Source organism: Mauremys mutica, chromosome 2 (genome assembly GCF_020497125.1).
Source record: "Mauremys mutica isolate MM-2020 ecotype Southern chromosome 2, ASM2049712v1, whole genome shotgun sequence".
Lineage (NCBI taxonomy): Eukaryota > Metazoa > Chordata > Testudines > Geoemydidae > Mauremys > Mauremys mutica.
In genome coordinates, this window is record NC_059073.1 from 104,066,353 (window position 1) to 104,079,606 (window position 13,254).

General features: G+C 43.2%; 1 protein-coding gene across 4 annotated transcripts in view; it reads left to right on the top strand.

Moving 5' to 3' along the window:
* Positions 1 to 13,254, top strand: part of ZNF236 (zinc finger protein 236) — a 193,443-nt gene that overhangs the window by 32,217 nt on the left and 147,972 nt on the right. For all 4 annotated transcript variants that reach the window (XM_045006346.1, XM_045006348.1, XM_045006345.1 and 1 more), the window contains 2 exons: positions 1,269 to 1,441; positions 7,674 to 7,820. In XM_045006346.1, the coding sequence (XP_044862281.1) occupies positions 1,269 to 1,441; positions 7,674 to 7,820 (320 nt within the window). The remainder of the gene's footprint in view (positions 1 to 1,268; positions 1,442 to 7,673; positions 7,821 to 13,254) is intronic.

Below are 13,254 nucleotides of genomic sequence, written 5' to 3' on the forward strand. Positions count from 1 at the left end.
AAATTGCAGAGGTTAACTATTCATACTCATGTAGATATCTTATTCCTGATGACAATACACAGCAGGAATAAATGAACTTTTTTTTGTAATTTCTAGGAGAACACAGGTGAATCATATTGGTAATATTCCCAACCATTTCCCCTCTGTACCAGTCTCCTTAATATAACAGCCAGAGTACATGTTGACAGCTTAGTTTACTGAAAAGGGGAACGTGATTTATCCTTCAAACTTACTCCTAGAATTGTGGTGTTAGTTCACTTTTTAATAGGGATATCCGTTTTAGGTTTTATATATTGAAGATCCAGAAGAGAAACACAAGAGGTCACTCTTGCAACTGATTTTAAAAGTAGTCTCACAATTCATTGTCGTATTTCCGAAGGTTAATTGAAAAGTTATTTTCCTGTTGAGTTCATTCTGTTTTGAATTTATTGTTCTACATATGTATATATTCTAATGTAAGTTTAAGAAACTAGATTGTACTTCATGGAGAGAACAGGAGTCCTTAAATCCTTTGAACTTATAGAAATTTGCAGTTCACTAGGAAGAATAAAAAGTGTGTATGTGTTGGTTGGACACGTGGGGGAGAGAAGATATGATCTCAGTGAAATGACTGCCCGTGAAATGGGTTAGTCACTAAATTCTGATCAGTTATAGCATATTTGAATAAGCAAGGTTAATTTCATTCAGTAGATCAGTAGATAAATCAATAGATAACACAGTAGGGCCCCAAACACTATTTAGGTGCTGTACAAATGTAATAAAAATAAATCAGTTTTTTTTAGAAAATGCATTCTTTATAACTGTACAGCATCTCACCAGATAGTGCTATAGTTACCGTTGTTTCATTGTTAGCCACTGTCTTCAAGCACTTACAGGAAAAAAAATTAGCCTGTAGGGCCATGGAAGCAATTTCAATATTTTCTAAAATCTGAGTTGCTAGTTAGGTCATCTAATCACTCTAAAAAAGGCCTCGTATACTAGAAAGCAGCATCTAAATTCTAATGTTTTAAAAAAGGAAAAAATATTTTCTGGATAACAAACATTAAAAGGTAACTTTGTAAGTAATATTTTTGAAAACCAAATAATCTATGCTAGCACGCTACATCCAAATAAGAACAAATGGACAGTTTAGTGATTGAATTAGATGCAATGACAACGGATGGTAGACTTACTGTACATGTAATGTGCTTTGCTTATGATGGCATTTTCTCTCTAATACATAATGTCATTATTGGTAATGGATTTGTTTTTTTTTTTTTTTTTAAAAGGTGAAAGACCATTTACGTGTAGTGAATGTGGAAAAGCCTTTAACCAAAAGGGGGCATTACAGACACACATGATTAAACATACTGGTGAAAAACCCCATGCTTGTGCCTTTTGTCCAGCAGCCTTTTCTCAAAAAGGCAATCTTCAGTCTCATGTACAGAGAGTTCATTCAGAGGTAAATGCAATTTTGTTAATAATATGATTGCTGTTAAATATACTGCTTATCAATTTTTAACCTTTTCCTCTCAGTATTTAATCTACCTGTAGCGATGCATGACTCACCCCTGCGGTGCCTCCTGCTGGTTGTCCAGGGAATTAGCTCTTCCAGCCTCTGGAGCGCCCTCTACAGGCCGGTGTCCCGCTGCCACTGGCTCCCGTGTCCCTTGTGTTTGGGGTGCTGCCCCCTGGCAATACCCCCACAGTCTCAGGATCTCCCCACCTAGGGGAACCCCCACCCCCTATCCCTACCTCGCCTCAGTCATAGGCTACTGCCAGTCACAAACTTGCCCCTGTGTCCTGGGGCAGACTGCAGTGTCAGCCACTCATCATAGGCAAGGTTGGGTCTGGACCTGCTGCTTCTCTCTGCAACCCAGTGCCTCTGTGGGGCCTTGGACAAGGCCCTGCAGCCTGGGGAGTTGCCAGCCTGGAGCTCCCCAGCCCCTCTGGCCTTTCCCCAGCCCTGCCTCACACTAGACACCCTGAGCTTCCCAGCAGCTAGGCCCCTCTCTCTCTGAAGGCAGAGAGAGACTGTCTGTGCTCCTGGCTCAAAACCTTTTTATAGGGGCCAGCTGTGGTCTCTTTGGGGCATGGCTCTCAGCTGTGCCTACTTCCCCAATCAGCCTAGGAGCTGCTTGCCCCAGACACAGCCCTCTGCTGGGCTGTTCTAAGCGCCTCAGGGCAGGAGTGGGTGACCACCCCGCTACACTACCCTATTTCTTGGTGACCCCGTCAGGCTCCCTCCTTTTGACCCTTTGACCGCACTCCTGTCCCTGTTCTTTTATTAGTTGTCCCCCGCACTTAGTGGGTTTCCGTGGCCCTGTGGATCCTCCCCTTAGGCTGGGGGGGATCCGTTAGCATGGGGTGGGCTTCCGCCCGCCCCCTCTCCCGGATCACCCAATAGTACACTACCCTATTTCTTGGTGACCCCGTCAGGCTCCCTCCTTTTGACCCTTTGACCGCACTCCTGTCCCTGTTCTTTTATTAGTTGTCCCCCGCAATTAGTGGGTTTCTGAGGCCCTGTGGAACCTCCCCTTAGGCTGGGGGGGGATCCGTTAGCATGCCGCCCCGTTTCCCGGAAACCCAATAGATACACTACCCTATTTCTCGGTGACCCGGTCAGGCTCCCTCCTTTTGACCCTTTGACCGCACTCCTGTCCCTGTTCTTTTATTAGTTGTCCCCCGCAATTAGTGGGTTTCTGAGGCCCTGTGGAAGCTCCCCTTAGGCTGGGGGGGGTTCCGTTAGCATGCCGCTCCGTTTCCCGGAAACCCAATAGATACACTACCCTATTTCTCGGTGTCCCCGTCAGGCTCCCTCCTTTTGACCCTTTGACCGCACTCCTGTCCCTGTTCTTTTATTAGTTGTCCCCCGAAATTAGTGGGTTTCTGAGGTCCCGTAGATCCTCCCCTTAGGCTGGGGAGGGGGGATCCTGAAGCCCACCCAGTTTCCAGAAACCCAATAGATACACTACCCTATTTCTCGGTGTCCCCGTCAGGCTTCCTCCTTTTGACCCTTTGACCGCACTCCTGTCCCTGTTCTTTTATTAGTTGTCCCCCGAACTCAGTTGGGTTTTTGAGGTCCTGTAGATCCTCCCCTTAGGCTGGGGGGGTGTGGGGATCCTTTAGCAGTGGGCTTCCGCCCACCCACTTCCCGGAAACCCAATAGGTACACTACCTTATTTATATTACATCGTATTCCAATGTTGTACCTTGTTGCCTGCACCCAACATGGATTATATGCTAAAACAGAGCTTACTGATCAGTTCTGCTCAATTTGATATAGTAATTTACACTTGCTAAAATCGTTAATCTGAATTAACATTTTTTTTATTAGTAGCAGAGGATTCATTTACTCTTTATCTTTCGAGTATATTGGTTAATGATGTATCAGTTGAGTAATTTAAGATAATTGTATTTATTACAATTCGTATTTTTTAAAAAATCTATCCTTGGCTCTAGCTGCCTTTGATATAATTGAAAATACAAATGGGTAAAGATATAACCAGCAGCTTTTCCAAACTATAAGATAAGACAACCAGGCAGAGATTTCAAACCCAGACAATACCTCTCCGCTCATCAATACCAGGAAATAAATGATAGCTATTAGAAGGGGCTTTCTGGGTTACAGTTGGAGCAAAATAAACTATCATGGAAGGTACAAACTCATTCTGACCTTTTTTCTTTATGGTCTCTTGACACACACATTCAGAGATCTTAAATTAAAAAAGGACGTTATAATCATGTAGTCTGACTTTCTGCATAATACTGGCTATATGACTTTATCCAGAAGTTTCTGCACTGATCCCAGCAACTTGTGGTTGAGCATATCTTTTTAGAAAGAAACTTGATCTTGGTTTAAAGGCTTCAGGTGATGGAGAATCTGTCCAACTATTCCAATGGTGTATTATCCTGGTGGTTTAAAAATTTGTGCCAGTTGAATTTTTCTAGCTTCCAGCCAGTGGATCTTGTTTTCAATTTGTCTGCTAGACTTCTGCATGTTTAGCTACTTGTAGACTTTGATTTAGGGTTTGTCTACACACAATTTAACTATATCAGTTTTGAAACAAATACAATTCTGTGCAACTCCCTAGTGTGGACTCAGTTATCTGTCCTGGTATAAAAGTGGCTATATCATTGTAGCTTATTTTGGTAAACTCAGGGAGATAAGCTGTAACAAGCACTGTTATACCGGGATAGCTGCATCTACGCTGGGAAGTTGCACAGATGGAACTGTATGTGTTTCAAGACTGATATACAGTATATACTTGTTCATAAGCTGAATTTTTTTTAGTAAAAAAGGGAAGCACCGGAGAAGGGGGTCGGCTTATGAACGGGTATAGAGAGGGAGAGGTGGGACACAGCCCCTCCCTGCAACAGAGGGAGCAAGGAGAGGCAGCACAACCAGCAGAGCCAGAAGGGAAGAAGTGGGGCCAGCGTGTGTCTGCTTCTGGCCATGCTGCTCTCCCCCCAGCCTTCGAAGCAGCTGCAGCTGTGCCCCTTGGCCCTGCCCCCCAGAGCAGGCTGTGGCCACGCTGCCGGGCCTGCTGGAGCATGCTGCAGCCATGCTATCTAGCTCAGGCCGCTGGAACATGCTGCGGCCGCGCCACCTGGTCTGGCCCACCGGAGCAGGCTGCGGCTATGCTGCCCAGCCTGCCGGAGTAGCTCCAGCCAGGCCAGAGACATCCTCCCTGGCCCACCACAGATAAGGTGAGAAGGGATGGGATGGGGAAAGTGTGGGGGTTCCGGGCTAGGAGTGGGGTCATGTGGGAGTTGGTCACAGGGGTTACTCCCCTGACCCCCAGCTTCTCCCCCCAAAAAAATTTCCTCACCAGTTGCTGTCCCGGGACACTTTGTTTACATAGGTTTACCTCCGTGCCTCTGGACGCTCGAGGTAAACAAACCATCTCAGCCTACCGGCGGCTTATCCTGATGGCCCGGGAGGCAAAGTTTGCTGACTCCTGAATTATAGGGTCGGCTTATGAATGGGTCAGAAACATTTTCCATTTTTACTTATCCATTGGGCGGGGGGTGGTCGGCTTATAAACGAACTGGGTTATGATCGAGTATATACTGTGTAGTTAAATTGTTAAAGAAGTCATTGGTCACCTTTGCTTAAATAACCTAAATAGATTAAGCCTTTTAAGTCTCTCATTAAGGTGTGTTTTTCAGACCTCAAATCACTCTTCTGCCTTTTTTGTAAAAAAAAAAAAAAAAGTGGAGAGCGTTACTATGGACTGCAAAACAGTGGATACGGCACTCCAGTACAGTAGTTGTCTCACCAATGCCAAAATAGTATCACCTCTCAGCTTCTACTATTATTCTTCTATTTGTACATCTAAGAATTGTGTTAACCCTTTTATCTACAGTATTACATTGGGAGCTCATGTTTGTTTGACTATCTACCGTGTCCCCTAAGTTCTTTTTAGAGTCACTGCTTTCTGGGATACAGTTCCCCATCAAACAAATATGGCATACCATTCTATTTTGTTTGATATATGACCTTGTATTTAGCTGTATTAATGTGCAATTTTATTTCTGCCCCACTGATCAAGTTATTCAGATCTGTCTCTGTTTTGTCCTCATTATTTACCACTTCATCTGTAAAAACTTTATTAGCAATGAGTTTCTTCAATAGCATCAGGCTATTGTGAGATCCTCTTAAAACATTCCCATTTATTGATTATTTTTTTCCCTATTCCCAATTCTAAGATCTATCATTTGATCATGCTCTCTTAGAAACGTTTTCTTCCAAAGGCCTTGTCATGCTATGCAGTCCTTGTTCTGATCTTGCCTCTAGTGTTGTCTTTGGTAGATCCTTCACTTTCTCTTTCTCACATTCCCTGGTATTTTCTCAAGAATGTATACTTGCCCCTCCTATTTTTCTTCCACACTCTCTTTGACCAGTCTCAGATCACATTGCTTCAACTACCACAGGGGTTCTCAAACTGGGGGTCGGGATCCCTGAGGGGGTCGTGAGGTTATTACATGGGGGGTGGCAAGCTGTCAAACTCCACCCCAAACCCCGCTTGCCTCCAGCATTTATAATGGTGTTAAATATATTAAAAAGTGTGTTTAATTTATTTGGGGGGGTCCCACTCAGAGGCTTGCTGTATGAAAGTGGTCGCCAGTAAAAAAAAGTTCGAGACCCTCTGAACTACCACCTCTGCTATGATGGCTCATGGGTCTTACTTCCTCCATTTAGTGTTGTATTTCTTATTCTCTCTGATACCTCTTCTTGAATATCTTGCTACCAGCTCTGGCTCAACATGGGAAAAGCAGAACTTCATCCCTCTGCTTTACTGTGTTGGCAGTCATGCATTCCATACTCTTTTACAGGCGTGCAACAGTGGGATAATTTGGATAGCTCATTCTTTCCTTTCCTCCTACCATGTTGCTATTGTTGCTATATCCCATCAACATTTTTCTTTACATCCTCTTCAAAAATCCTTCCTTTTCCTCTGCTAAAATTTTTGTCTGTCCTTATTTTTTGGTCTTTTGCTTCAACTACTGCAACCTCCTTCTCTTTTGGCCTCCCTTATTTTGACCTACTCCCCTTCAATATGTACAAATCTTGCTACCAGAACATCTACTTCACCCACCACTCCAGCCATGTTTAACTTCTTTACATATCCCTTTAGTGGCTTCTTCTGACCTTAATTATCAATTTTTTTGTCCTTGCCTTCGAAATCCTTTACAAGCTCTTGCCTACCTTTCTGATCTTGTCTTTTCTTCCTCTGTTCTAGCTACAAGATTACATTTTCTTGCCCCCACCTTCCTGTGTTCTTTTCATTTTAGTCTTTGTGCTTTCTTCCATGCAGCCCTATTTGTCTCTAACCAAGTCCACCCTGCCTCCATCTTCCATTCTTTGATGAACACACAATTTGAAAAAGGTCTACACAGAAACTACCCCAAAGTCTAAACCTAATACAACAAAACCTAATACAAAAAAGCAAACGAACAAGATGCATTCTCTAAGCATCACCACTAACTCACTTGCTTTTTGGTGCTTTCCATTTCCAGTCTTTCATCTGTACATTGCTTGGATTATCCTCTTCAGTTAGGAACCTTGTTCTTATTTGTAAACTGCCTTATTGGATTTTTGTTTCTATATAAATATTGCTTTAATGCGTGGATGAGATGGAGATGAAAAAAGCTGGAAAAACACTGGCCAAGGGCATTTTTCTTTTTCATATTAATTTACTCTCTGTGGGTATATCTACACAGCAGAGAAAAACTCGCAGCTGGCCTGTACCATCTGATTTGGGCTCACGGGGCTTGGGCTGCAGGGCTGTTTCGTTGCTGTGTAGATTTCTGGCCTTGGGCTGGAGCCCAAGATCTAGAACCCTGTGGGGTGGGTGGGTCCCAGAGCCCCGCAGCCCATGCCTTACGGGCCCAGGTCAGTTGGTACATGCCAGTCATGGATTTTTCTTTACTGGGTAGATGTACCCTGAAGTTCCACAAAAGCTCCCCATGACAACAGATGATGGTCATGTCACTAAATGATGATGGCCTTTGTCCAAAAAGTGATACTCAATTGTTCTGTTAGCTGGAGGTAAATAGCATGGAAGAAATAGCTCATTTAAAAGAAAGTTGTCTAAGACTGCAGTATATTTATTGTGTTTATAAATAAAGAAAAAATTACAACTGGAAAATCTTGGGGAAAAAAACATATTTTTTTTTTATTCCTTAAGGTGAAGAATGGCCCTACCTATAACTGTACAGAATGTAGCTGTGTTTTCAAAAGTTTAGGCAGCTTAAATACTCACATCAGCAAGATGCATATGGGTGGTCCACAGAACTCATCAAGCACTACTACGGAAGCATCTCATGTTACAACGGTAAACTTAACTTATTTCCTATGCTATTCTAGTGACTTTAAAAATGTAATAAAATTGGATATTTTTAATAGATATGATTCTCCTTCAGATGGTATTAGAACTCTTCATATATTTCCTGTGTGTTTTCTTCTGAGGCCTTAAAAGAACTAGCTATGTTTGGACAGAATAGTGTGAGAAAATTCAAGTTTATGAAGAGTCGGTGCATGCAATAGGAAAATGTGTTAAAGATGAATGATGGAGCATACAAGTCCTGAAGATGTCTTACCAAATGAACTCACTTTTATTTCATAGGGGAAAACAGCTATATCTTTTTGCAACCCCTTCCACCCTATGGTCCAATAACTTTCAGGCCTGATTTTTTCAAATTTGCTGAGTATCATTAACTTCAGTTGGAATTCTGGGTGTGCAATACTTTTGCAAATCAAGCCCCTCATATTCTCCTCTTATGAGAGACATCAGTTATGGCTCAAAGAGTAGTTATCAATGGTCTGCTGTCAAACTGGGAGGATGTGTCTAGTGCGCTCTTCAGTGATCTGTTCTGATCTGGTACTATTTAAGAGTTTCATTAATGACTTGGATGAGGAAGTGGAGAGTATGCTTTAAAAAATTATGAATGACACCAAGCTGGAAGGGTGTTGAAAGTTTTTTGGAGTACTGGATTAGAATTCAAAAGAAGCTTGACAAAGTGAAATTCAGTAAAGACAAGTGCAAAGTATTATACTTCAGAAGGAAAAATCAAATGCACAAATAAAAATGGGAAATAACTAGCTAGGCAGTAGTACTGCTGAAAAGGATCTGGGGGTTTTAGTGAATCACAAACTGAATAAGAGCCAACGATATGATGTAGTTACAAAAACAGCTAATATTCTTGGATGTATTAACCTCTAGAATATTAGCCTTTTTTTGTAACACAACACATGGGAGATAGTTGTCTCTCTCTACTTGATACTGTTGAGGATGCAGCTGGAGTATTGTGTCCAGTTTTGGGCACCACACTTCGGGAAAAATATGGACAGATGGAGAATATCCAGAGGAGAGCAACAAAAAATGATAAAAGGAGAAAAGGAGCAAAGGTTTTTATATATATATATATATATAAATATAAATAAAAAGCTATGTTTTAGTTTTTAGAAGACGACAACTAACAGGAGACCTGATAACAGACTTCAAATATGTTAAAGGCTGTAACAAAAGGGATGGTGATCAATTGTTCTCCATGTCTGTTGAAGATAGAACAAGAAGTAATCAGCTTAGTCTGCAGCAAGGGAGATTTAGGTTAGATATTAAGAAAAACTTTCTAACTATAAGGATTATTAAATACTATAATAGGTTACTGAGGACGGTTATGGAATCCTCTTCATTGTATGGTTTTAGGAACAGGTTATACAAACACCTGCTAGGGTTGGTCTAGATATATTTGGTTCTGCTTCAATATGACTTGATGGACTACTTGACCTTTTACTGTCCCTTCCAACCCTACATTTCTGTGATTTGACAACCCCTGAATATAACTGAATGAGACTCTTTCAAATATCATTGTTTGTATTTGATACATTCTGCTTAACTGCATTTTCTGAGACCCTCTCTCTAAGATTGTTGTTGCTGACATTTGCAGCTGAGTCAGATAAGAGGGATGCTTCTTCAAGAGCCTCTGCATTCCCACTCGTCAGATTGCACCTCCATAAGCAAATATATGCAACTCTCTTTCAGAACAGTTTTAATTGGGTATGTGCATGAGGCATCTTAGTTCAAATGCCTGAGTCTGAATATAGGAATTCAAACCCCTCCCAACTGCCCTAGTTTCTTCTCTGCCATCACAGAAGTGACCTTATTCATGTCTAGGAGCTACTCCTAAATTTTGGGTAGCTGACCAATTTGTTATATATGTTTTTCTTGGTTTTTAGTGTATACAGTTACTATAGAATAGTTTAATCTGTGTTAATTAGAAGGAAAAAAGGAGTAAATCTCCTTATTCCCTCAGAGCGCTTGGGAATCTTCTGGCATTGGGACCCAAAATAGATTTTATTTTTTTTAAAGGGCATGTCATGCCCAGCATCTGCTCTGGAATTGGATGTATGCATCTGGTGCCCAGTATGCCTGGGCCGCATGTGATTCCCTTCATAGTCTACAGTGTGTAAGATTTTTGCCCAGAAGTCAACAGGAACAGCAGTTAAGGCTTCATGTCCCTTGGCCTGCAAAGACTGAAGGTGGGCAAACTACCCTTGTGTCTGCACTTTGTCTGGAATGGCCCACTTCTGTGCCTAAGAGGCAGTTGGCTGCATTGGCGCCAGCTGCTATCAAGGGTTCAATTAGTGGATCTCTTCAACCCAAGAGCAAGACCTAAGCTACTAAACATGATTGCCATCTGACAAGGTCCCAGTGTCTAACCAACCTCAGTGCCTGCTTACCTTTACTCTAGTGATTAATTTGGCACCTACTCCTGTCCCAACCACTGGAGTTACTGCCAAGGAGACTTCCCTGGCTATTCTGGCATCAAATTCTCCCTTTGGGTATTGACATAGACTCTTCAACTGTGGTTGAGATTGCTGAAGGACCCCCTTCCAAAAGGAAGGAAAACTGCAAGTACTTTTGTGACAGATTTATGTTACCAATCTGCCTGGGGCTTCAGGTTATCAGGCAGCAGGGAGCTTATTTGTGTGTGTTGGCCTTGGGCTGCAGTTTCGTTCCTTATTTTTGAGCCTAGCTGAATCGTTGAGTTAACTCGTTCCTTTCTCCCTTCCTCCCCCTTGGCCTCTTGCAACCTGCAATTTTTCACTCTACACTCATGCCTTTGACTTGTCCCAAGATCCTTTCCCATGAATATATATGTGTTAGCAATATACAACTCTGGTGCTTACCTGGGGAACCCCATGTGGGGAGGGGTGGGATTTTTATTGTGACTGTGACACTTTAACTGTGAGGAGCCTTGAAAAAGAAAAAGGAGTACCACCACACTTCCTCACCTGGTCTGGTGCAGGAGCCCCGTGTGCTGGTCTTTGCAGTTCATTTCCTACTATTATATTGGCACCAGAACAGCATATCTAGCCTGTTGGTGCTTATGTGCAAAGGGTTGTCCCTTCTGAGAATGCTTTGCACCCTCTCTGTCATTGTGCATAAGCACCAGACTCCAGTGCCGATTCTGGCCTCTTCTCTGCATGCCTTGTTTGTCAAACCCCGGTCCTCTTCCTAGCCCACAGTGGAGGTTCACACCTTTGCATGAATGGTACAGAGTACCATCAAGGGGGCTTTGAGAATTCCCTATGCCATTCTCTACATGAAGACATGGGAACATTCAACCTCTTTCTTAGCCCTTCTCAGATATTGGGCTCCTTGAAGGACTTGATGCAGAGTTCTGTATAGTTACAAATGTGACCCTACATCCAAGAGTCTTTTTAGGTTCTGACCATGGCATTGAAGTCTCATCATGTGAAGTCTAATCATATTCCAATAGACCCTCAGACTTCAGGAGTTTTCCCATCAGTTTCTATCTCACCTTGCACCAGCCCAGACCTTTGTCTCTCTGCACCAGGACCCAACACCACCTCCACTCAGCATCCAGTATATTGATGTGTGGGATGCTGAGGCCCACAAGAAACAGAGGACTACCCGACTGGGGACACAGTGGATGCTACTTCCTTCAATAAGAATATTGGTTTGGTTGCAATGTCGCCTCTAAGCAATTTCAAAAAAATTTAAGATCTTTTTGGGAGGATGGTCAACACCTTACACTAGTGGTAGTCAATTATTTTTTTGTCAAGATCCAAATTTCTTGGTCATTGTATAGTCAAGGTCCAGACTCTAGAGAAAGATTTCACGGTTTGTTCAAAAGTTTCTGGGGGTCTCTTATGGTTTAAAGACCGGTCTAGGAAGGACAGAAAGGCTAGGTTGAAACTTCTATTAATGTAATACTCCCTAGCTCCACGGGGTGTGCTTTCCTGAATACATCAGCCTCAACATCCTGTGCTGCCTCAATTACTGCTTCAACCCTGACAGCAGCCCCAGAGGCTGAGACCTCATAAAGGAAGAAGCCTCTTTCATCTATCAGGGAAACAAGAAGGATTGGTCACCCTGTAAATCTCATTTCTGGGAGATGTTGCGTCCCTTGAGGAGTACTGCTGAGGCTCCAACTGAAGTGGAAATCGAGGTGTCAGTACCACATAAGAAATCTTGTGCAGACAAGTCTTCTGCTCACAGTGTGGCTTCTATCACAGCACTTTTTAGCTTTCGTAGGTCTTCTCCCCATGCTCTGGCACCATTGCCTTGTTTAAGCTCCTTTGTCAGCTTTTTGGTACTGCATGCACCAAAGTTTCCTTGGCAGTTGGCACCTATCCATTTTCCCATCTCCGTCACTGATTTAGCCTCTGACCATAGGCTACCATTGCCCTCCACCACCCTCCACATTCCTTTTCCCACAGTATCTTCTTGTTTCGAATAAACCGGTCTCTCCTCTGCTAAGGTGGTCTACTAGAGCCCCCTCTCTAGTGGTGGTCTACTAGAGCCCCCTCTCTAGTACTGGTCTGACAGCAGTAGCCAGAGTCTGTGTCATATGTTCAACCCTCGGTACTGGCACCGATGCCTGGGACCCCCCCTTTTAGCCCAGGGGATGATACTTGTGACTCTGAGGTCTCAGTACAGGGCTCTCCCTCCGTACCATACCATCACACCCTTATGAGTCCATTTACTGAAGTGAACCTTCTGGAGCCTTCCAAGTGCCCTAGACCTAAATTATATGAATGCCATTGGGGACCTTCCCTTACTCCAGTGGTCTTACTGGAACCCCCGGGGAGCACTTTGGTAAATAGTTTTACAGGGTGCTGGCTAGAAAGAAACCCTAACACCCATTGGCATTGTATAATCATGCACAGGCACTGACAGACCATTCTCTGGCACCACATACTCCCTTGGCAGTAAGAGAGGCACAAGAGGGCCAAGAGCCACAGATTGATGTAAGCTTGCCTCCATCAGCCAAGTACTACTCCTCCCAAGACGAGATGGTAATGCCGCCACCACCACTGTCTTACACTGTTAACTTCAGGGCTTCCCAGGAAAAGAAACGTCTGGTGGAATCCTTCCAGATCCCATTAGAAGAGGTTCAGGAGTCTCAGCATTCCCTGGTGGACATTTTAAATATCAGCTCCTAGGTAAAAATTGCCCTGCTGATTGAAGAGGCACTGTTATCAACTGCATGCACCTTATGGCAAACCCTTGCAAACTGACAGTTAAAAAATACTACATTCCGGCCAAGGAGATAGGAGTGGGATGGGAGAAAAAATGCTCTAATTTTCTGGGGGTGGATGCAGTTAATGAAAGAAACTGTCAGGCTTGTTCTAGACCCTGGATTAAATTGGCATTGTTAGCACTGACACTCTGAGCTCCCCTCTCCAGGAATCAGAGGCAATCCGGTTACCCTCAAAGATAGCTGGACATATCTGGA